Source organism: Rattus norvegicus, chromosome 4 (assembly GCF_036323735.1).
Source record: "Rattus norvegicus strain BN/NHsdMcwi chromosome 4, GRCr8, whole genome shotgun sequence".
Taxonomy (NCBI): domain Eukaryota; kingdom Metazoa; phylum Chordata; class Mammalia; order Rodentia; family Muridae; genus Rattus; species Rattus norvegicus.
In genome coordinates, this window is record NC_086022.1 from 148056691 (window position 1) to 148077470 (window position 20780).

At 48.8% G+C, this 20780-nt stretch overlaps 1 protein-coding gene, 1 non-coding gene and 1 pseudogene across 10 annotated transcripts; 1 reads left to right on the forward strand and 2 right to left on the reverse strand.

Moving 5' to 3' along the window:
- Window positions 1-2607: 2607 nt before the first annotated feature.
- Ggact-ps2 (gamma-glutamylamine cyclotransferase, pseudogene 2) lies at window positions 2608-4774 on the reverse strand (annotated as a pseudogene).
- Window positions 4775-9168: 4394 nt separating this feature from the next.
- On the reverse strand, window positions 9169-20657 carry Tada3 (transcriptional adaptor 3). Of its 9 annotated transcripts, XM_039107831.2 has the most exons (11): window positions 20517-20652; window positions 20343-20400; window positions 19938-19991; window positions 18698-18922; window positions 17821-18071; window positions 17612-17717; window positions 15414-15555; window positions 15224-15327; window positions 13660-13769; window positions 12977-13162; window positions 9169-9712 (listed from the first exon to the last, which is right to left on the reverse strand). In XM_039107831.2, the coding sequence occupies exons 3-11, from the start codon at window positions 19941-19943 to the stop codon at window positions 9520-9522; spliced, it is 1323 nt and encodes a 440-aa protein (XP_038963759.1). In that variant the 5' UTR covers window positions 19944-19991; window positions 20343-20400; window positions 20517-20652; the 3' UTR covers window positions 9169-9519. The 9 variants fall into 9 exon arrangements, with proteins under 9 accessions (XP_038963759.1, XP_006237102.1, XP_038963760.1 ...); XM_006237040.3 differs by lacking the exon at window positions 20343-20400 and having other exon boundaries at window positions 20517-20657; XM_039107832.2 differs by lacking the exon at window positions 19938-19991.
- On the forward strand, window positions 10563-10753 carry LOC120102750 (U2 spliceosomal RNA). Its single transcript, XR_005504341.1, has one exon. It is a non-coding gene; the product is annotated as a U2 spliceosomal RNA (small nuclear RNA).
- Window positions 20658-20780: the final 123 nt, after the last annotated feature.

Genomic DNA, 20780 nt, shown 5'->3' on the forward strand with positions numbered 1-20780 from the left:
CTGGAACTCACTCTATAGACCAGCCTGGCCTGAAACTCAAAGATTCACCTGCCTCTGCCTCCAAGTGCTGGGATTAAATGCAGGGGCCACCACCAACCAGCATGTCCTGCTAGTCTCAATCATGGACTTGGCTGCTGGATGTTGGACTCATTGAGTCTCAAAGCTGGCATTGCAGTTACTGCTCATCACAGCGCCTTCCATTGTCTGGTCTTGAATGTATTGTTTTCTTTCTAATGTTCTCTCTTTACTGCCCAGGGGCTTAATCCTAGCCTCAAGACTTGTCTTCATCACTATTGTGTTGCTAAAAGGAGACACCAAGACCAAGACAATTTTGATAAAGGAAAGCATTTAATTGGGAGCTTTCTTAGAATTTCAGAGGTTTAATCCATTATCATCGTGGTGGGAGCATGGTAGTCTGCAGGCAGTAGCTGCACCCAAAGTGTAGGCAAAGAAAGACATTGGGCTTGGCCTGGCTTTTGAAACCTAAAAGTCCAGTCCCAGTGACAGACTTCCTCCATCAAGGCCACACCTAGTTTTCTAATCCTCAAATGGCGCCACTCTCTGATGATTTATCATTCAAATGTCTAAGCCTTTGGGGGCCATTCTTATTCAAACCACCTCAAGGCACTTTCCCTCAATATACTTCCTCTCTTTTTCCTTAAAGATTTATTTTTATTTATGTGAGTGCGTTTGTAACTGTCTTCAGACATACCAGAAGAGGGCATCAGATCCCATTACAGATGGTTGTGAGCCACCATGTGGTTGCTGGGAATTGAACTCAGGGCCTCTGGAAGAGCAGTCAGTGCTCTTAACTGCTGAGCCATCTCTCCAGCCCGGAATTCTACATCTTAATCCACAGGCAGCAGAAGACTGTGCTCCACACTGGGCAGAGCTTGAGCTTGGGAGACCTCAAAGTCCCTCACAACAGAGACACACTTCCTCCAACAAGGCCACACCTCCTAATAGTGCCACTCCCTATGGGCCAAGGTGACTATCTTCTTGTCTCAGATCCCCGAGTTCTGGGATTATAGACATGTACCACCACACCTGGTTTTATTTGTTTATATGAATTTATTTCTGTTTGTGTGTGGTGTGAGCACATGTGTGCCTGAACACACATGTGTGCAATCAAGCATGTGGTAGAGTGAGGTCAGTATAGATCTTTCCTTGATGCCTTGCCTCTTTTTGCTTTCTTTGTTTTTAAAGCACCCCAAGTGGGGGTTGGGGATTTGGCTCAGTGGTAGAGCGCTTGCCTAGCAACCTCAAGGCCCTGGGTTCGGTCCCCAGCTCCGAAAAAAAAGAAAAAGAAAAAAGAAAAAAAAAATAAAGCACCCCAAGTCCATTGGTCTGAGGCCCTCTGTGGGGAGAGTGACTGTTTTTTTACTCCATGTTCTTTTTCACCTGTTTCTGTGGCCTCACGAGCTTCTTCCAGTAATGGATCCTCCTCTGGCTTCTCCTCCCTGGTGGCTGTCACTCTAACTGCACTGTCAGTTTCATGCTCCAGGTAAGAAAACTTTCTGGTGTCAGCAGCACAGCCTTGAGGCAGGCAGGGCATCCACTTTTCCTGTCCTATCGTGGAGGGACCCCATTGAGGGCCTAGCCTGGATTGGTCTTGTGGGGAAGCTTGTCACACACAGTGTGCCAGAAAGCACAGCTTGGCATGGAGCATGCCAGGGACTTTGGGCATGGGTGGTGTTCATTTCCTTTCTGAGAGAATGAGACTCTTTAACTTGTTTCTGTAGAAATTGCCAGAAATGTTGATGCTGGCACAGTGTGACCCCACCTTCCAGACAAGCAGTGCCTCCTTGGCAGCAATGGCGGCCAAGGGGTCCAGGAGATGGCTTAGCTAATCTTGTGCTAGAATCCCTCTTCCTCCAGGTGGTCATGGCTCACCATACCTATGATTCCAGAGGCAGAAGCAGGCAGATCTGAGTTCGAGGCTAGCCTGGTCTACAGAGCGAGTTCCAGAACAGCCAGGGCTACAAAGGGAAATCTTGTCTTGGACAACAAAAATAAACACCTTTTTTTTAAAAAAAGTAAATAAGAGTTAGAACTCCTCTGCCATCATATTTTATTTGTGTGTGCATGTCTGTATATATGTGTCTCTGTGAGTATATATGCAGGTGCCCACAGGAACCAGAAGAGGTCACGGAATGTCTTGTGGCTGGAGTTACAGACCTTGCGAGTCGCCTGACTTAAGTGCTGAAAACTGAACTTTGATCCTCATCTTTTTTTTTTTTAAGATTTATTTATTTATTATGAGTACACTGTAAGCTGTTTTCAGACACACCAGAAGAGGGCATCAGATCTCATTACAGATGGTTGTGATCCACCATGTGGCTGCTGGGAATTGAACTCAGGACCTCTGGAAGAGCAGTCAGTGCTCTTAACCTCTGAGCCATCTCTCCAGCCCTGATCCTCATCTTTAAGCAACGAGTGCTCTTAGCTCCTAAGACCTGTGTCCACTGAGCCTGAAGCTCATCAGCACGGCTAGCCTGGGTGGCCAATAAACTTCAGGGATCTGCCTGCCTTTACGCCCCTCCTCCGAGCTTTCTACATGGGTTTGGGGAACTCTGAACCCAGGTTCTTGTGCTTGTGTGTTAGACCCTTTTCCAGTTTTTGAGAGAGGATTTCACTCTATAGCTCAAATTGACATGGAACCCACTATATACCCCAGGCCGACATTGAACTTGTAACTATCCTCCTGCCTCAGCTTCCCAGAAATGGGTTAACAAATGTGAACTATCATGCCCAGTCTATCTGTCTGCCTGTCCATCCATCCATCCATCCATCCATCCATCCATCCATCCATCCATTTGTATCTCTCTCCTTCTCCCTCTCCGTCTCCCTCTCCGTCTCCCTCTCTCTCTCTCTCTCTCTCTCTCTCTCTCTCTCTCTCTCTCTCTCTCTCTCTCTCTCTTTACCTATCTACCTACCTACCTACCTACCTACCTACCTGATTTTATAGATAAGGCTACCCTGTGTTGCATAAGCTGTTCCAAACTTCTGAGTTCAGGTGATTCTCATGTGTCAGCCTTCCTAGTGGCTGGAATTACAGACCTTCACCACATAACCTTCCTTGGTTGGAGGGCATTTTAATACAGAGGCAGAGTCACTATCTCAAAACTAAACAGAATAAAAACTGAGATAATTATACCCCAGCCTCAGAGTTTCTGGGTCTGTGGGTCTGTGGGTCTGTGGGTCTGTGCCGGAGAGTTTTTGTTTTTCTCAGAGTCCCAGGTGATGCTGAGGCCCACACATCCAGGGCCCACACTCTGTGCTCTGTGTGTGTGTGTGTGTGTGTGTGTGTGTGTGTGTGTGTGTGTGTGTGTGTACATACATGGTTTGGAAAGTGCAAGGTGTGATGGGGTACATAGTCTAGGTGCAGCATTCTTTCCCTGAAGATGTTTTTACCCTGAGCCAGTCCAGATCACCTTTCCCTATCACTTCTTCTAGGTTCCATGTGTGGGAAGCAGCCTGTGCAGCTTCTGAGACACCAGTGCAGCCCAGTCGTCAGTCAGAAGACACCATCAAGTTAGAGCAAATCAAATCAAAACAAGCAGTAAGGTGCTCTGTAACTGCCACTTCGGGGACCTCAGCCCAGAGTGTTTCTCATCTGCCTCCTGTAAGCCCAGGGCTCCTTAGCTAGCAAGCATTGTTGAGTAACATCAGATTACAGTATTTGTAAATGTCGTGTTGCAAAGAGAGACCTTTTGCCAACATGTTTTGTAGACAGATGTTGAGTTGGGGAAGCTCCGCTTGTGCAGGCTGCCCCTTGACTCTCTCCACCCATCTGGGGTATCAAGGTGCCCCTCGCTTGTTTTCCCAGGGGTTGTGGGCCCTCAGAATCATAGCTTTCATGGTAGGGAAGATGCAGCCACTCGTGTGTATAGGTGGCCATACTTACTATACACGAGGTACTGCAGCTGTCTCCAGGGCCACCGACACCCTTCCATTCAAGCACCCTTGCCTGCGGGGCTGTGTGTTTGGTACATGCTGGGGCACTCTTTGAAGTCATCCAAGAAGTGCAACATCTGCTTATCCACCTTGCAGACCTAGCCTGCTGGGCAGCAGCCATTGCCTGGTAGGTACCACAGCCATGAGGTATGCTGTGCTTGCCCTCAATCATCAGTAGGAAGGATTCAACTGTGCATCTCATGTCTCAGAAGGCGGGCAGAGCCCTGTGAATGGTCCAGGATGACTTTGTGGTTGGGGTGACCTCACTTCAGGATGCCATACACAAAGATGTGGGCCATCTGGCTGCAGACACTTTTCTGATTGTGTTTTGAACAAAACACAGGGATCCTACAGAAAACAACTTGTCCCTTCTGGAGCCATCCATCCCACACCAGCAGTAGCTCCATTTAGGTCAGTATCTCTGTCTGCATTGCCCACCATGGCCATCACATCCACCTCATGGGCCTTCACCAGTAGTTCTCTCTTGTTTTTATTTTTATTTGTTGTGTACAGCTGTTTGGCTTGAATATATGTCAATGCACCACACAAATGCAAATACCCACAGAGGCCAGAAGAGGGCCTGGAATCCCCTAGAATTGGAGTTACAGCCCATTGTCAGTGTCTATGTGGTTGCTAGGAATTGAACCTGGGTCTTCTGGAAGAGAGAGCCTTCAGTGTTTTTTTTTTTTTTTTTTTTTTTTTTTTTTTTTTTTTTTTTGGTTCTTTTTTTTTTTTTTTTTTTTTCGGAGCTGGGGACCGAACCCAGGGCCTTGCGCTTCCTAGGTAAGCACTCTACCACTGAGCTAAATCCTCAGCCCCGCCTTCAGTGTTCTTAACCACCGAGCTATCCCTCAGGTCCCTAGGGACTTCTTTGAAAACCATCATCATGGGGCTGGAGAGATGGCTCAGTGGTTAAGAGCACTGGCTGCTCTTCCAGAGGTCCTGAGTTCAATTCCCAGCAACCACATGGTGGCTCACAACCATCTGTAATGAGATCTGATGCCCTCCTCTGGTGTGTCTGAAGAGAGCTACAGTGTACTCACATACATAAATAAGTAAATAAATCTGAAGAAGAAGAAGAAGAAGAAGAAGAAGAAGAAGAAGAAGAAGAAGAAGAAGAAGAAGAAGAAGAAGAAGAAGAAGAAGAAGAAGAAGAAGACGACAACGACAACTATCATCAGCCTGGAGAATACAGGCTGCACTGGTTCCGGGCTCTCCCAGCCTGCTCTAACCTACTTTGCAGCTTTCACCTACTTTCCCCTCCCCTCCACACATCCAGGCTCCAGTTAAACTGAAGTTCTCACTTCTCTCTAAACAGGCGGCTGCTCACACCTCTGTGTCCTGTTGTCCCTTTGTCTGGAATGTCATCTTTTGCCCCGCAGCTCCCTGTATTGCCCCGAAGCCCCTCTTGGCCTCGGAGCTGCAGTTGAGTCACTCTCTGCCCCAGGCCCTGGCAGCTTGTTCACACTCCTCTGTGCCTTCTCTCATACCTGCCTTTCCACTGCCTCACCGTCATCTTCCTGTCACAGGAGCCTTAGTCACTTGTACCTCTGGAAGCAGCCGTAGAGTAAGGGAGCAGAAGTGTGACTGAGGAGGTAGAGCCGGGAGATGGAGTCAGCGGTGCCCAGACAGCCAGCGCATCACATCATAGTCTATTTGTGCCCCATGCCCTTCTCTGATAAGTGTGGAGCCCCAAGGCCAAAGGGGCTTTACCTGCTGACAGAAGGTCCGTGGCAGCCTCCAAAGGCGTTCTTTCAGGAGCTGGCTGCCTGGGATCCACCGCTCTCAACCCTCTCACAGCAGAGGCTCTGGGAGAACCTCTTCTAGGGCCAAGCAAGGTGCAATACACTTTTGCCCCATTAGTACATAGCTTTAAATGCTTCAAGTCAAAATTGGTCAGTGGCTAACTTATTCCTCCTCTTCTTAGGAAACCCATTTTCCACCATATCCCACAAAGGAGGCCTGATTTGACCCCAGTGACACAGGACATAGCTGTCAGGACTGTTCAGAGGTGAGGCCCAAGGTGTAGCTCAGTAAAGTGATTGCCTACCATGCCTGGTGGTACATGACTGACACCCCAACATTTGGAAGAGGCAGGAGGATCAGATGGTCATGTTCATCCCAAGAGAGAGCTGGAGACCAGACTGGGATCCAGGAAACTCTGCCTTAAAAGAAAATCAAACTGGGCTGGAGAGATGGCTCAGCCATCAAAGGCACTGCTGTTCTTCCCGAGAGCAGAGTTCAGCTCCCAGTATCCACGTCAGTCCACTTTTGCCCCCTATAACTTTAGCTCCAGAGGATCTGATGCCCTCCTCTGGCCTCTGAGGGAACTAAACTCATGTACACACACACACACACACACACACACACACACACACACACACACACACTTACATGTAATTTAAAATTCTAAATACAAAATAACAAAAAATGAAGGAACAACAGAGGAGCTGTCTGTGGGGTGGTATTGGGAACAGGAGCTGCCTCCACCAAGGCCCAGACACTCAGCAAAATATCAGATCTCTGTGAGCCTTGCTGTGCTCTGTAATCCCGCATAGTACTACTTACCTCACAGTAGATCAGTGTCTGTGGTAGAGGGCCCAGCCCCCTACCCAGCCTCTTTGATGGGGCATAATAAACTCTTACTACTGTTCCTTGAAAGTGAAGGAACCAGGTCCTGTCAGTTCTCAAGCACGCTGCCTGTACAGTGTCTGCCTTCCTCCTTTCAGGCTTCTACCCCGTTTGGGGGCCTTGGATCTAACCTCATTCACAAGACTCTGTCTGTCCCTGGAACTCTCCACCCATGCCACCCACCAAACTTATGGATAGGTCTAATGGCTGTGGAAGCGAGTGGTCAGAGTAAGAGGATTGTGAGCAAAGTGGCCATATTTAGCTGCACAGACCAGGCTCTGCCTGAGGGAAAGAAGTGTTATTCACACAGATTGTTACTGGGAGTCTCCCTGAATTATAGAACAAAGGACTGCCTCCGGGTCACGTGGCCGAGTTTGTGTCCTGTCTCAAGCAAGCCTCTGCTTTCTCCTCTGTGATGGACGGGATGCTGTTGGTACCCTACCGTATGCTCAAACAAGGTTAGAACAGCAGCTGGTACCTAGCTAATCACTTCTGAGTACTTAATTTCATTATAACTGTTAGAGTCTCTGTCTTTGTTTCATGTGTGGGTGTTTTGCTTTTTTTTTTTTTTCCTGAGAAGATGTGAACAGTCTGGGGACAATGAGTCATTACTTGTCCCTGAATCTAGAAGCAGGCAGAGAGCCTGATGTCTTTCCCCCAGGCCCCTTCTATTTGTCCAGATGTACTCTGATTAATCAGACCTTTTTTATTTACAAATGAAAAAAAAAACCCAAAACAACCTAGCTTGAGCTAACAGAAGCCTTTATAGGCTGATATAATAGGTAGTCACTGTCAGGGAGGCCATATGGCTTCGGGTGTGCCTGGATACAGGACTCTATCTGCTTCTCCACCTCCTGCCCGCATCTGAGTTGGGGTCCTTCTCAGGGGTTCTCCACATGACAGGAAAGCTGGCCACTGGGTGCCTTTAGAAAGTTCTCCCTATTTGCTCTTCCTCCTTCCCTTCTGCTTTTCCTCCTCTCCCTTCTCTTCCCTTTCCTTTGTGTCAAACAGGGCCTGATGTGGCTGACGCTGATACTCAAGCTCGATCAGCCAAGGATGGCCTTGGACTCCCCACTCCCACAGTGCTGGTATTACAGGCTGCACCATCGTGCTCAAATCCAACTGTTATGTTTTTGAGACAAGGTCTCAAGCAACTCACTCAGGCTGTCCTTGAACATGCTAAGTAGCTGAGGCTGTCCTTGAACTCCTGACCTTCTTGTTTCTACATCCTAAGGGCTAAGAATGTAGGCTCATACAATCATTCCAGACCCCAAAGAACAATTATAAGGAAGGCATTGAGTGACCCAGGTTGTCACATGACCATTTTTTGGACCAATCATTATGAATGACCAAGCTGGGATGACATGGCCACCCTATCTTGACAGTGACATTCCCACAATGGGGAGATGCCACCCTTCCTACCTTTGCTTTTTTTTTTTTTTTTTTTTTCACTGTATAGCCCAGGCAGGCCTTGAACCTGCAGCCTTCCTACCTCAACTTCTGAGTTGGAATTACAGGCTTTTGCCACTACATCTCTTTATGGCTCAGTTCAAAGGTCATTGCCTCTCCTTTCCTGTGGCAGATTGTCAACACCCTCCAGCTCTAACCTCAGCCTGGAGAGCACCCACAGGGAGCAGAGTACTCTGTGCATTCCTTGGACTGGCTCCCAACCAGGCTATGATACAATGTTGGTAGCCCATCCTCTATTTGTTCTGTTATCTGCCCAGATCCTGGTAGGTTCTGCCTCCACCGTGGTAGAACTTTGTGGGGCTGCGTGGCAGGAACTCTCAGTAGGTTAGGTATCCCCTATTATCCCAGTAGATATAAGGCTGAATGAAGCAAGAGACTTGCCACAAGTTTAGAGCTAGCCAGGAGCCCTGTCTCAAAACAAAACTACTAAAACAAGATCCAAGTAGATCAGTGTTTCTGAACCTTCCTGATGATGTGGTCCTTTAATACAGTTCCTCATGTACTAGAGACCCTCAACCATAAAATTATTTTTGTGGCTCCTTCATAACTGTAATTTTGCTACTATTATAAATCATGATGTAAATATCTGGTATGTAGATATCCAATAAGCGACTCCTGTGAAAGGGGTTATTCTATCCCCAAAGGGGTCACGACCCACAGGTTGAGTACCATTGTAGTAAAGACACCTTAACCCTAGAGATTGTGTTAGGAATGCATATAAGAGCCCCAATTTGGGCCTAGATATGACACAGGGACATCTGGAACAAGGCTTGTTACTCTTTTGGGAGGCCATGGCCAGCTAGCTTTAGGTTCTCTTCAGTGACAGATCCTGCCTGCCACCCACAGCTGAAGGGGACACCCCAGTGATAGCTGGCATTGAAGAAACACCTGAAAGAACAGATCCTTGGTGGCCCTGTGCAGTAGCTCTAAATGTAATCCTGCCCCAAGAATCTAGTGACCCACCCTCCTATCACCAGCATCCTCAGAACGAAGTGCTCAAAGGTAAGCATCACCGGCAAGAGGTTACAAGTGGAGAGACGCTAAGCGTGCCCTCTGAAACCCTTTTACCTGCCTGTCCTTCCTACCCCGAAAATAACAGATACTCAAAGCTTGTGGGTGGTTTTTTATAACTTTTCTTTAAAAAAACCAAAACACAGCAATCACTTTATTCTTAAGTTTGTACTTTACAAAACCTCAAGGAAGAAGTCCTTGAGGGAGAGGTGTGGAGATGGTATGAGGGAAAGGGGACGAGGAACAAGCCTGCTCATCTGGGGCATCAGGCAGATGCTAGGTCCAGGCAAGCGCAGTAAGGCCTTGCACACTGGCTGCACAAAGCTCGGCTGAGTGGCCTGAGAGTGTTTCAGCCCTGAGACTGTTGTCATTTGATAGGCAGCCTCTGGTCAAGGCTTCAGAGGAAGTAGACTTCTGCCAGGCCAGGGAGATGGCCAGCAGCAGGTAAGGCTACCCGTCTAGGAGCTTCAGGATGCTCTCCCGCTCCTTCAGGGTCTTCCAGGCCTGGTCCTTTTCCTTCTTTGTGGGGGTACGCTTCTTCTGCCGTGCAGCCATGATCTTGCGGAAGGCATCCATGACCTCATTGTCTGCCATGCGGACCCGCTGTCTCAGCTCCTGCCGGCTCACCTCCTCCTTTGCCAACCTGTGGGGACCATGTGTGACGGTTAACCCATCTCCAGAGTTTGTCCCTTCCTTTTTTCCAGACCGAGCATCCTAACAATCCCAGGGGGGCTGGCCCTCCTTGGCCTGTTTCAATAATGGTCAGTGTGGATACAGATGCAGATGCACATTGACTCGGGATTGTAAGGCATTATTTAAGTGCTCTGAAATGTTAGGTTAATGCTGCTTATGGTAGAGGCAGCTTGTGGGAGCACAGGGAGATCTCTACCTTCCTATCAATTTTGCGTAAAACCTCTCTAAAAAAAAAAATTTTTTTTTTTTTTTTTTGAGATAGCTTCAAACTGTGGCCCAGGCTGACCTGGAAATTACTGCAAAGCCTCCTCTGGTCCTGAACAATCCTCTTATCTCCACCTCTCCATCGCTAAGATTGTAGGTGTGAACCATTGTCCCTAGCTTAAAAAATAAAACGTAGAAGCCAGACATGGTGAGACACGCCTTTAATCCAGTCACTATGGAGGCTAAGGAAAACAGATCTCTGAGTTTCAGGCCAGCCTGGTGAACAGATCAAGTTCTAGGACAGCCAGGGCTACACAGAGAAACACTGTTTCAAAAGACAAAACAAAAAACAAAACAAAACAATGAACCAGAAATGCTCTGGAACTGGAGAGACAGCTCAGCAGTTAAGAACGGCAGGTCCTCTGCAAGACCCGGGTTTAGTTCCTGCGGTCAGTGGCTAACAACTCTCTCTAGCCCCGGAGGATCTAATGCCCTCTGTAGGTACCAGGCAAGCACATGGGGTACAGACTTGCAGGCAAAACACCTTCACACATAAAATGAAAATAAAAAGCAGATCTTTAAGAAAACAGCCCATAATCGCTTCTCGGCCTTTTGGCTAAGATCAAGTGCAGTATCTGTTCTTATCAGTTTAATATCTGATACGTCCTCTATCTGAGGACAATATATTAAATGGATTTTTGGAACTAGGAGTTGGAATAGGAGCTTGCTCCGTCCACTCCACGAATCGACCTGGTATTGCAGTACCTCCAGGAACGGTGCACCCCTTTGGGGGACTCTTAAAAAAAAAAAAAGAAAACAGCCCATAGGGGTTGGGGATTTAGCTCAGTGGTAGAGCGCTTGCCTAGGAAGCACAAGGCCCTGGATTCAGTCCCCAGCTCTGAAAAAAAGAACCAAAAAAAAAAAAAAAAAAAAGAAGAAAAGAAAACAGCCCATAAACATGTGTATATAGCTAATTCTCACAACAATCCTGCAAAGGCAGAGACAGGATCTCCAAGTTATAATGGTGAAGAGACTGCGGCTCCAGTTGGGCATGAGTGAACAAAAGATCTGGAAAAGCCAGCTTCAACTGGGCCCCCTGCAGTAGCCCTTTGCCATGTTAGAATTACAGATGTGCGCACCGAGCTTCAACCTGCTTTTAAGCCGTCTATCTTCAAAGGTGATCTGCCTGCTGGGTATGGATCTGACTTAGTTTCATTGGTGGTAGGTGGAGCTGAAGGTTCCCAAGAAATGGAGTCTTCCTTGCTGCTTGGGCCTAGAGTGCCCCGCTCACAGCACTGCAGGCTCACAGCGCTGCAGCCCAGCCCAGCAGGGCCCATGGCTGAGCTCCAGCCTTGGGAGAGCCCCACCCATGCCATTTCCTCACCTCTACAGCTGCACAGATGTCCCTATCCTTCCTGCCCTTTACACCTGTAGCTTTCCCCTTGTCCTCGAAAGGGATGATGAATTCCCCTGGGATTCAGCCTTGCCTCAAATCTCAGCTCAGCTCTTGACTGGATGTGACTTTCAACAAGGCTCCACCTCACCAGCTTTTATCCCTCATCTGGTAAATGGAGAGACCATCTGCACCCGAGTTGCCTTTCAAATGAAAGAAAGTGCACACGACTCTGGCACAGTGGACACCAGGCACACATCGGTTCCTTTATTCTCAGACACCCTCACAGCCCACCAGCTGCCTCTCCTTTAAATGGAGTCTCCTTTAGCCACCTAAGAGAACCTGAGTGTGTGTCCCTCCTTGTTTCTAGCCCAACTGTTAGGTCACAGAGCCTGGAAGAGCTGGTCAGGTGAGTGAGTGAGCCCTGCTCTGTTGGGGCCCTGTGTGGCTACGCCAGAGGCCTGCTGCGAGGAGCTTGAGCTCTAACAGAAGGGCAACATCCTTCACACGTCACCTATACCCTTGTCATCAGTGCAAGGTGACATAAAATGAACTGCACTGTGACTGGTTCTCTAAAAAACAAGTAAGTGTGGGGTGACTAGCCAATCAAAGTCACATGTGCCAGCAACACTAGCAACTCATCTGTCTGAGCAGAAAGCACACTGGTTTTTTAATTTATTATTTATTATTTCTGATCTTCTTTATGATGTGTTTAGTGTGTGTTATATGTATACATGTAGATGTGTGTGGTCACATATGAAGGTGTCTGTCACACTTTACCTTATTTATTTCTACTATGTCTGTCTGTCTGTCTGTCTGTCTGTCTGTCTGTCTGTCTGTCAGGAGTCATAATGCTATTGTGTGTGTGGAGGCCAGAAGACAACTTGCAGGTGTTGGTTTTCTTTCTCTCTCATCTGGATTCTAAGGACTGAACTCAGACAGTCAGACTTGGTGACAAGGGTCTTTACCGGCTGAGCAATCTTGCTGGCCCTCTGCCTTCTCTTTTGAGACAGATCTCTCACTGGGGTCTTGGGCAGGCCTAGTGAGCTAGACTGTCTAGTCAGCAAGCTCTGGGGATCCACCTGCTTGTGCCCACCCAAGCTCTGGGGTTAGAGATGTGCTGGGCTGTGGTTCCCTCTTATGTGGGAGCTGAAAACTGAACTCAAAAGGTCAGCCTTGGTGGCAAGCTTCCCCAGTGAGCTCTCTTCCTGGTGCCTCTGTGGTATTTTGATTAAATACCATAAAGAAAAACAAAGCACACATAAAAAGACAAAACCAGACAAAATGTGACCCAACACATAGTATTACCGAACTATACTTGATGGAATCAGGGCTGCAGATGGTTCAGTGGTTAAGTGTGTTACTCTTGAAGAGGACTGGAGTTCAGTTCCCAGCACCCACGCCGGGCAGCAGCAAACACCTGTCACTCAAGCTACAGGGCATCCTGCCACCACTGACACCTTCACTCACACACACAAACCCACACACCCATCCTAAACTTGGAATCAAATCCATCCATCTGTCCATTGTGGGTGCTAGAGCCATACGTACCCCTGGACTTAGGGTCCATCTGAGACACCCAGGGAGCAGGCCCGCTCCACTGCCGTGCTCACTCACCTCAGCAGGTCATGCTTCTTGGTGCGGTTGTGTGCACTGAGCGCCTTCAGCTCAGCCTGCCGTTTGCGCAGCTCAGCGAGGACCTCATCCTCTGAGTCCTCAGCAGGCCGGTCCTCGGACTCCAGTAGGCCCTGGGCAATCAGCTCCTCCTTGATGCGGCTCTCCAAGGACTTGGTATGTGGCACACTGTAGACAAGGCCAGCACCTGAGCGCTGAGGGCCAGCTGGTCCCCCTCAGAGGACCTGGTGCTTCCTTTCACCTAGTGAAACCACTACAGCCACACATGTTCCAGGCCTTGTGATATGTTGCAAATTGCGAGTTGCAGCCTTTTACGATATATATTCCCCAATTTTATTTTTTTAACTCTATGCAACCCGTAAGTGTAGTTTGAATACATGTAGGATCACACCTTTCCCATTTGGTACTCTGTTTCCATGGCACATGTTTCTGTAATGAAGAACTGTTCCAAGCTACATCACCTATTGTTTGGCACTTAACCAGCCATCCCTTCAGCTTATCCCCAGAAGGACAGGGCTGGGGAGATCAAGTCTGGACTAAGCCTGTGTCCAGAAATGAGACCAGCACTCCCACCTGAGACCTCTTCTAACAAAGACCTGTCTCCCCATGAAGAGACAAAATGAAGCCGACAGGCAGGCCTAGAGTGCAGCTGGGGTAGCGCTCACCTGAAAGGTTTGTTCTGATTGCGGGGGGAGGTGCTTGCTCCATCAGCCCCTGATTCTTTCCCAGACATGTCAGGTATCGGAGAGTCCTCCATAGGGGAAATAATATTTTCCTGAAGACCAGAGAGAAGTTAGGAGGAGAGGGCCGTAGCATTCCTATTTTCCTGCTCCTCTCTGACAGACACAGATAGTCTTCACAGGCTACATAGCAACAGTGTGTCAGCTCTCATCACTCTGTGTTAAAAAGCTTCCTCCAAAGCTTTGGTCATTCCTTTTTGGGTTCTAGAAGTTCCTTTGTTGGGGGAGGGGAGTATCTACATAAACAGAGGGAGAGACAGAGTAACAGTGACAAACTAGCTCAGGCTGGGGAAGTCTCCATCAGGCACCTGGCCCTGTGGCCAGCATGGTAGGGCCTGGGAGATACTCCAACATTGCACTTCCCACCACAGCAGCTGCAGGCACCCCTGCAGTCAGATGCATGCACTTGTGGGACAAATGCTCCAATGGACAGTGATGTACAGAGGGAAGAGTCACAGTCACATCTAGAAGGCTTCCTTTGCATGTTCCCCCTTACTCAACTTCTGAGGGCCTGGTGGAGTAACAATACCCAGAGGGACCTTGGTCAGGAGGAAAGCCACATAAGCTGGGGTCTCTGCTGGGCTACCCTTTCCTCTCGCCTCAGTCTATACCAGACTGCTCTCTGAGAGAAAAACTATTGTTAGAGCCAAAAGAGGAAACGGAGACCCGAGGATGAAGGTCAGGCAGGGGCATAAAGATGGAAACCCTAAGGTTCACGTTTTAGCTGGTGGTCTTAAGAAACAGTTCCCTTCTCTGAACTGCAAGTACACGCCTCCAGTTAGAGGAGGCATGGAATCCCCTTAACCAATGCTTCGCAAAGGCATCTGTGGAAGCCAAGTATGGTGGTTAACATCTGTTATCCCAACACTTGGGAGGCTGAGGCAGGAGAATGACTAAAGTTTGAGTCCGTAATTTGACTCTTTTTTTTTTTTTGGTTCTTTTTTTTGGAGCTGGGGACCGAACCCAGGGCCTTGCGCTTCCTAGGTAAGCGCTCTACCACTGAGCTAAATCCCCAGCCCCCGACTCTTTTTTTTTTAAATTTTATTTAATGTATGAGTACTCTGCTGCATATACATTCTCCTGCATGAGGTGGTCATCAGATCCCCCTATAGATGGTTGTGAGCCACCATGTGGTTGCTAGGAATTAAACTCAGGACCTTTGGAAGAGCAGCCAGTGCTCTTTTTTTTTTTTTTTAGGCAAGCGCTCTACCACTGAGCTAAATCCCCAACCCAACAGCCAGTGCTCTTAAACGCTGAGCCCTCTCACCAGCCCCATAGTTTGTCTCTATCTCAAAAAACAAAATAACAATAAAATGCTAGCACCCATGAGAGAGAGAGAGAGAGAGAGAGAGAGAGAGAGAGAGTGAGTGTGTGTGTGTAGCCAGGTTGCACCTGAGCTCAGAGCTCCTGCCTGTCTCCCCAGTGCTGCTGGGATTACAAGCATATGCCACATGCCTAGCTTGGGTTTCCAGTCCAATGGCCTGCTCACCTCCACTAGGGCCTGCAGCAGGCGCTGTGTCAGGGCACCAAAGGGACACCCGTCTTCTGGCTGTTCATGCTGGGCCTCAGACTTCTTCAGCAGGGCATCCACATCTGCAGTGGACAGGGAGAACAGCAGGAGGCCTGAAGTCCTGGGAACTCAGATCCAGGCCTGGGGTGGACAGGAGGCTGAGGCTTACCTTTTGTGTCCAGTTCTGTCAGCGGTCCTATGAGGCCTTTCTTCTTGTCAGCCACAGCTGCTGCTCGAGCCCCATCCTTCTGCTCCTCTAGCAGATCCTCCTGGGCCCAGCGTTGGGAGTAGTGTTTCCCTAGTGGGGGAATCTGCAGCAGAAAGGTCATTCGGCTCTAAGAGGTAAACACTGGCCATGTGAGACTAGAGTGTGGGAGACTCTCCTGGCCTGGGACACTGTCAGGAAGCAGCCATTCATTCTGTTCCTTACCGTACCGATTTGTTGCCCAAGTCCCTAGCCCAAGGCCAAGGCTGGTGCCACAAAAGGCACACAAGATAAAATCTCTCACTCCTGTAAGAGGAACAGGGAGGGAAAGAATGGAGGCAGCTGGGTGTGGTGCACACACCTGGCCTCTCAGCACTCCCGAGGCAGAAGTAGGATGATCAGAAGTCTGAGTCTGGGCTGAGACCCTATCTTGTCTCAAATAAACAAACAAGAACCCCAAATCAAAATACACCCAGAAGTTGATATGCAGTATCAAGATATAAACACACCTTTAGTCCCAGCACTCGGGAGGCAGACAAACAAACCAAACAAAACAAAAACCCACAACCACTACTACCAACCACAAAAAGACATAAGGCATAAAATACTGTGTCTGTGCATCCTTGTGGTCAGAGGGAAGTCCTCTACAGAGAACTTGGGCCCACGGCAGAGATAAGAAAAAATTGTTTTCTTCTGTTGTTTAAACTTACTACTGTCAAAACGGATTGCCTTTTCCCCACTTCTTTGAGACAAGGTTTGACAGAGGACAAGCTGACGGCAGACTCAGTGGGATTACAGGTGGTAGCAGTCCTTCTGGTCAGGACTGAACCTGGGGCCTTGTCCATGCTAAGAACTTGCTCTGCCACTGAGCAATGTTACTAACCACATCTCAGGCCTTAGATAAATGATTTTCAAATTCAGGTTGGTGTACACTTAAAGCAGCCCGGCGACCATGGAGGCACCAAGTGAGACCATGGCCTTTACTATTTTTGGAGAAAGGGCCTCAAACTTGTAAACCCACACAGGCCTCAAACTTGCCTCAGCCTCTTGAGTGCAATAGGGGTGAGCTACTGGGCCCAGCTCCCCCTTTCTGTTGGAGAGTCTGCAGAGGCCTCTTTGGTGGCAGCAGGATGAACTCAGGGCCTTGAAGAGTGAAGTAGTCAGTTGGTCAAGCTGAGAAGAGCTTGTGTGTAGACCCTGGTGTGAGGCCAGGGGGAGGGAGCATGTCTGGTGCAGCTGATAAATGCAGCAGGAAAGAGAGAGGTGGCTTGGACTCTATTCTGTGGCAAGCAGGAGTCAGGAGAGCTCTAGAAGCAGGTCTGTGTCACGAGCACATCTGAGATGGCAGTTGTCTTGTGGTGGAGTCCCCACCTCACAAGGTTGTCCACCTTCTTTTATGGAGCATGCTTTATTTTTACGATCAATAAAACTAACCAGTTGGGGACATATCTCAGCTGGTGGAGGGCTTGTCTGGAATGCCGAAAACCCTGGCTTCTGTATCAGGACTGCATCAACTGGGCATTGTGGTACCTACCTGTGATCCCAGCACTAGGGAGGCCAGAGGAAGAACATCAGAAGCTCAGGGTAACTGTTAGCTAACAAAGTTCAAGGCTAGCCTGGGATAAATAAAATCCAGTCTCAAAAAGACAAAAACAAACAAACAAAAAACCACAACTTTTAAGCCAAGTACAGTGATATGTTTTTGGTCCATGACATCTAGGGACCCGAAGGGGTAAGAAAGGACAATGGTTGAGTCCAGGGGTTCAAGGTCAGCCTGGGCACCAAAGCAAGTTCCAGTGTCTTAGGAAGGAAACAGGCACTTAACATTTATTTTCTTTTTTCTTTTTTTTCGGAGCTGGGGACCAAACCCAGGGCCTTGCACTTGCTAGGGAGGCGCTCTACCACTGAGCTAAATTCCCAACCCCTAACATTTTTATGTTAAAGAAAGAAGGAAAGAATTGCCCGAGTGCAAACGCAGGAAAGTGTTCAGAGGCTCTTTGGATAAAGGCTAGGTGACAGGAAAAGCTGAGCCCTACTGCCTGCAGGGGTAACGGAGCAGCAGGAGGCTGGGCAGAAAGAAAGCAGGTGGTGCAGGCTTTGCTGCCTAGGACTCTCAGGCACCTCTGAGCCCTCGCATACTGCCTGTAGGACTTGGTTTCTACCTTATAATGTTCAGCTTCATCTTCAGGGGGCTTCAGGAGCTCCTCTAGTGTTCGTACCTCCTCACTGGTGATGTCAGCACAATAGGGCTCCACAGAGGCCCAGAACCTACAGGGAGAAGCAAACCCAGAGTGAGTGAGGCCTCTTCCAGCCCTAGCCCGGGCTTTCTGAGACCTCCTCTAGCTCCCCTCTCTGTGCTCAGGCCCAGAACCTGTTGGGAGCATCGTTCTTGGGGATCCGAGGCACATCGATTGGGTCATCAGTAAATTCATATTCTTGGATCTTGGGTTGAACATTTTTGGATTTGGGTCGTCCTGGGCCAGGGCCTGGCCCATGTCCTGTCTTCCCTTCCAGTTTCTGCTTCTTGGGCTTCCCATGTTTTGGAGGGGCACCAAGCTCATGGTCTCGAGCAAGCTTCAGAATTCGCCTGTCACCTTTCTTATCCTGCCAGTCAGTAAGGATCTGGAACACACAACAACAGTGCCTGAGAAGGAGAGAAGACACTGGGCACTTCTTTCCCTGCTGTGGGTAGCTGAGATCTAGAATTTGAGGTTAGTAGGCAAACTACTCATATTTCAAAATCCCCTGCTCTTCCCTGGGATTGTTCTTTCTCACATGAATTTAATTGTAGGTCTACATTCTGATTCACCTCCACCACCCAAGCTAGTCACAGATGGTTTGGCAGGAAGATTAACAAAATAAAAATAAAAATAAGGTTATTCCCCAGGGCATGGTGGTCCTGGGGAATATTCGATGGCTGGTATTTTGGTGATGGTGAACAAGCTAACCTTCATTTCAAACCCCAACCTACCCGGGAGCCCTGTCTATGCAACTAACTGTATCAAGGTGCATCTCAGAAACCTCCCAGGGAACGTCAAGGACCACAAGTGGGCAGTGTCCATCTTCTGAAGTACAGTTGGATGGCATCCTTGGCTGCTGGTATCTGCACTGAGAGCTAACTATTCTGTCATGATCCCCATGTGGGTCTCTCTTCCCATCCATCCCTCAGCTTCAGTAGATGTGAACCTGGTGATCCATCCTCAACTCGACATGCTGTGTCTCTAGTGATGCCCCTGTTGGAGAATCACCTGCGTTTCAGCTTCCAGTACACGCAGTCGCCTGCTTGCAGAGGACAGCAGGGTCTCAAGCTCCAGCTGCAGGGTGTCCAGCTCCTCGATGCCAATGCCATCGTCCTCGGAGCGGGCCAGCACTGCTGTGTACCGGGGACAGACCTTCATGTGGTCCACAGATTTGAAGTCATGAAACTGCAATGGGCAGTCCTTCAGTTCACTCATGGCCCAGGAGATGGGACCCTGGAAAATTAGAGGAGGAGGAGGCCATTGGGTAGGAGACAAAGTAGCATGGGGAGAGATTCAACAAAGACACCAGGCTTTAGCACCCTCATAGATAAGGACGGTGGCAAAGCTCCTGTTCAGAGCCTGACAGTACACCAAGCCAGACTTACTTCACTGGATTATGCCTGAATTATGCATATAACCTTAAGCAGGGGTCTTTTCCCATGCTATTTATTTATTTATTTATTTATTTATTTATTTATTTATTTATAGACAGAGTTTCTCTGTGTAACAACTCTGGCTGGCCTGGAACACACTCTGTAGACCAGGTTGGCCTTGAACTCAGAGATCCACCTGGCTTCTACCTCCAGAGTACTGGGATTAAAGGTGTGTGCCACCACCGCCTGGTCTCTTTCTTTCTTTTGACCAAGAAAGGAAAAAGACTCCAAAGAAACATGTACCCGGGCTGGAGAGATGGCTCAGCCGTTAAAGGCTAGGCTCACAACCAAAAATATAAGAAACATGTACCCATGCCTAGACTCCTAGCTACAATTTACTGTCTTTTCCTTTTTTGGTAGCAATGAAGCCAGGGTCTCACACATCTCCAGACCCCACCCCACTCCTATATTTTGGGAAGACAAAAATCTCACCATGTAGCCTTGAGTGGACTGGTACTCATTGGCTATATAGATCAGGATGGTCTCAAATTCATAAAGCTTCCCCCACCCCCCACCCAGAAAGCACCTGCCTCTTGTGCCAGAGTGCTGGGATAAAGGTATGCACCCAGGTTGGTCTCAAACTAGCTGTGTAGCCAAGGATTTATTTCCAACTCCCAAGAGATGGAATTCTAGGCATGTACCACACCTGATTTATACAGTGCTTGTTCATGCTAGGTACAAATTCTCCAAACTGAGTTACATCCAGCACCCCTTTCATGAATTCTTATTGAGACAGGCTCTCAATAAGTTGTACAGGCAGGTCTTGAACTTATGATCCACCTGCTTCAGCCTCCCAAGTCTCTAGGTGTACAAACCTGCATGATTAGGCCGGCCTCCTAGTTGCAATTTGAACCACTGTAGTCTCGAATCTGCAGCATTAAGGGAGAGGGGATACTAGTGTGCTCTGCCTTCCTATGTCCTCTGTTTCCTATACTGGGCCATTTCTATCTAACGGGGTTCTCCCGGCCTCTCCTTGCCTCACTCCATTCCACCTTTGCACCTTCTCTATGTCTCTAACTAGTTTGGAACACAGGCTGGTTAGGCAGACAGAACTAAGTTCCAGCCATTTTCTTATGTGCCTTTCTAAACATGTTATTTAACCTGAATCTCCGTTTTGGTTTTTGGGTTTGTTTTTTTTTCCAGGACAAAAGATGATGCCTCAGTCTATTTCCCCATTAAAAAGTAGGAATCTGTAAAATGGGGGCATCGAGAGTACCTACCTCCCTGGAATGTTCTGAGGATTAAGAAGTGATGCTCGTCAAGTGCCCAGCTCAGTGCCTGGCACAGAAGTGGGACTGCTTAATGGCTGGCTCCACCTGTGTGTCGCCCCAAGATCCCGCCTCCAGGGTCCTTGTCCTCTAGGGAGCCCCTAACACAACCCCCGCCTCTCCTACCTCCTCTCTGCGGCCTCCTACAGGCCCCGGGCCGCAGGAGGGGGCGGGGAGTCCAGGGCGATCGGAGCAACTGCTCCGGAACTGGCTATGGGCGGGCCCCCTGCAGTTGACGCGAGGGCGGGGACACGGCCAGCCCACAGTGACCTGTAGGGGTGGGGGCTGGGGGGGGTCTAAGGCCACCTACGAATCTCCGGGAAGTGGAATGCTAGGCCTGAGGAGACCGGGGCTAGGAAGCAGCCCGGGGCTGGGGCGGGGCTCTGAGCT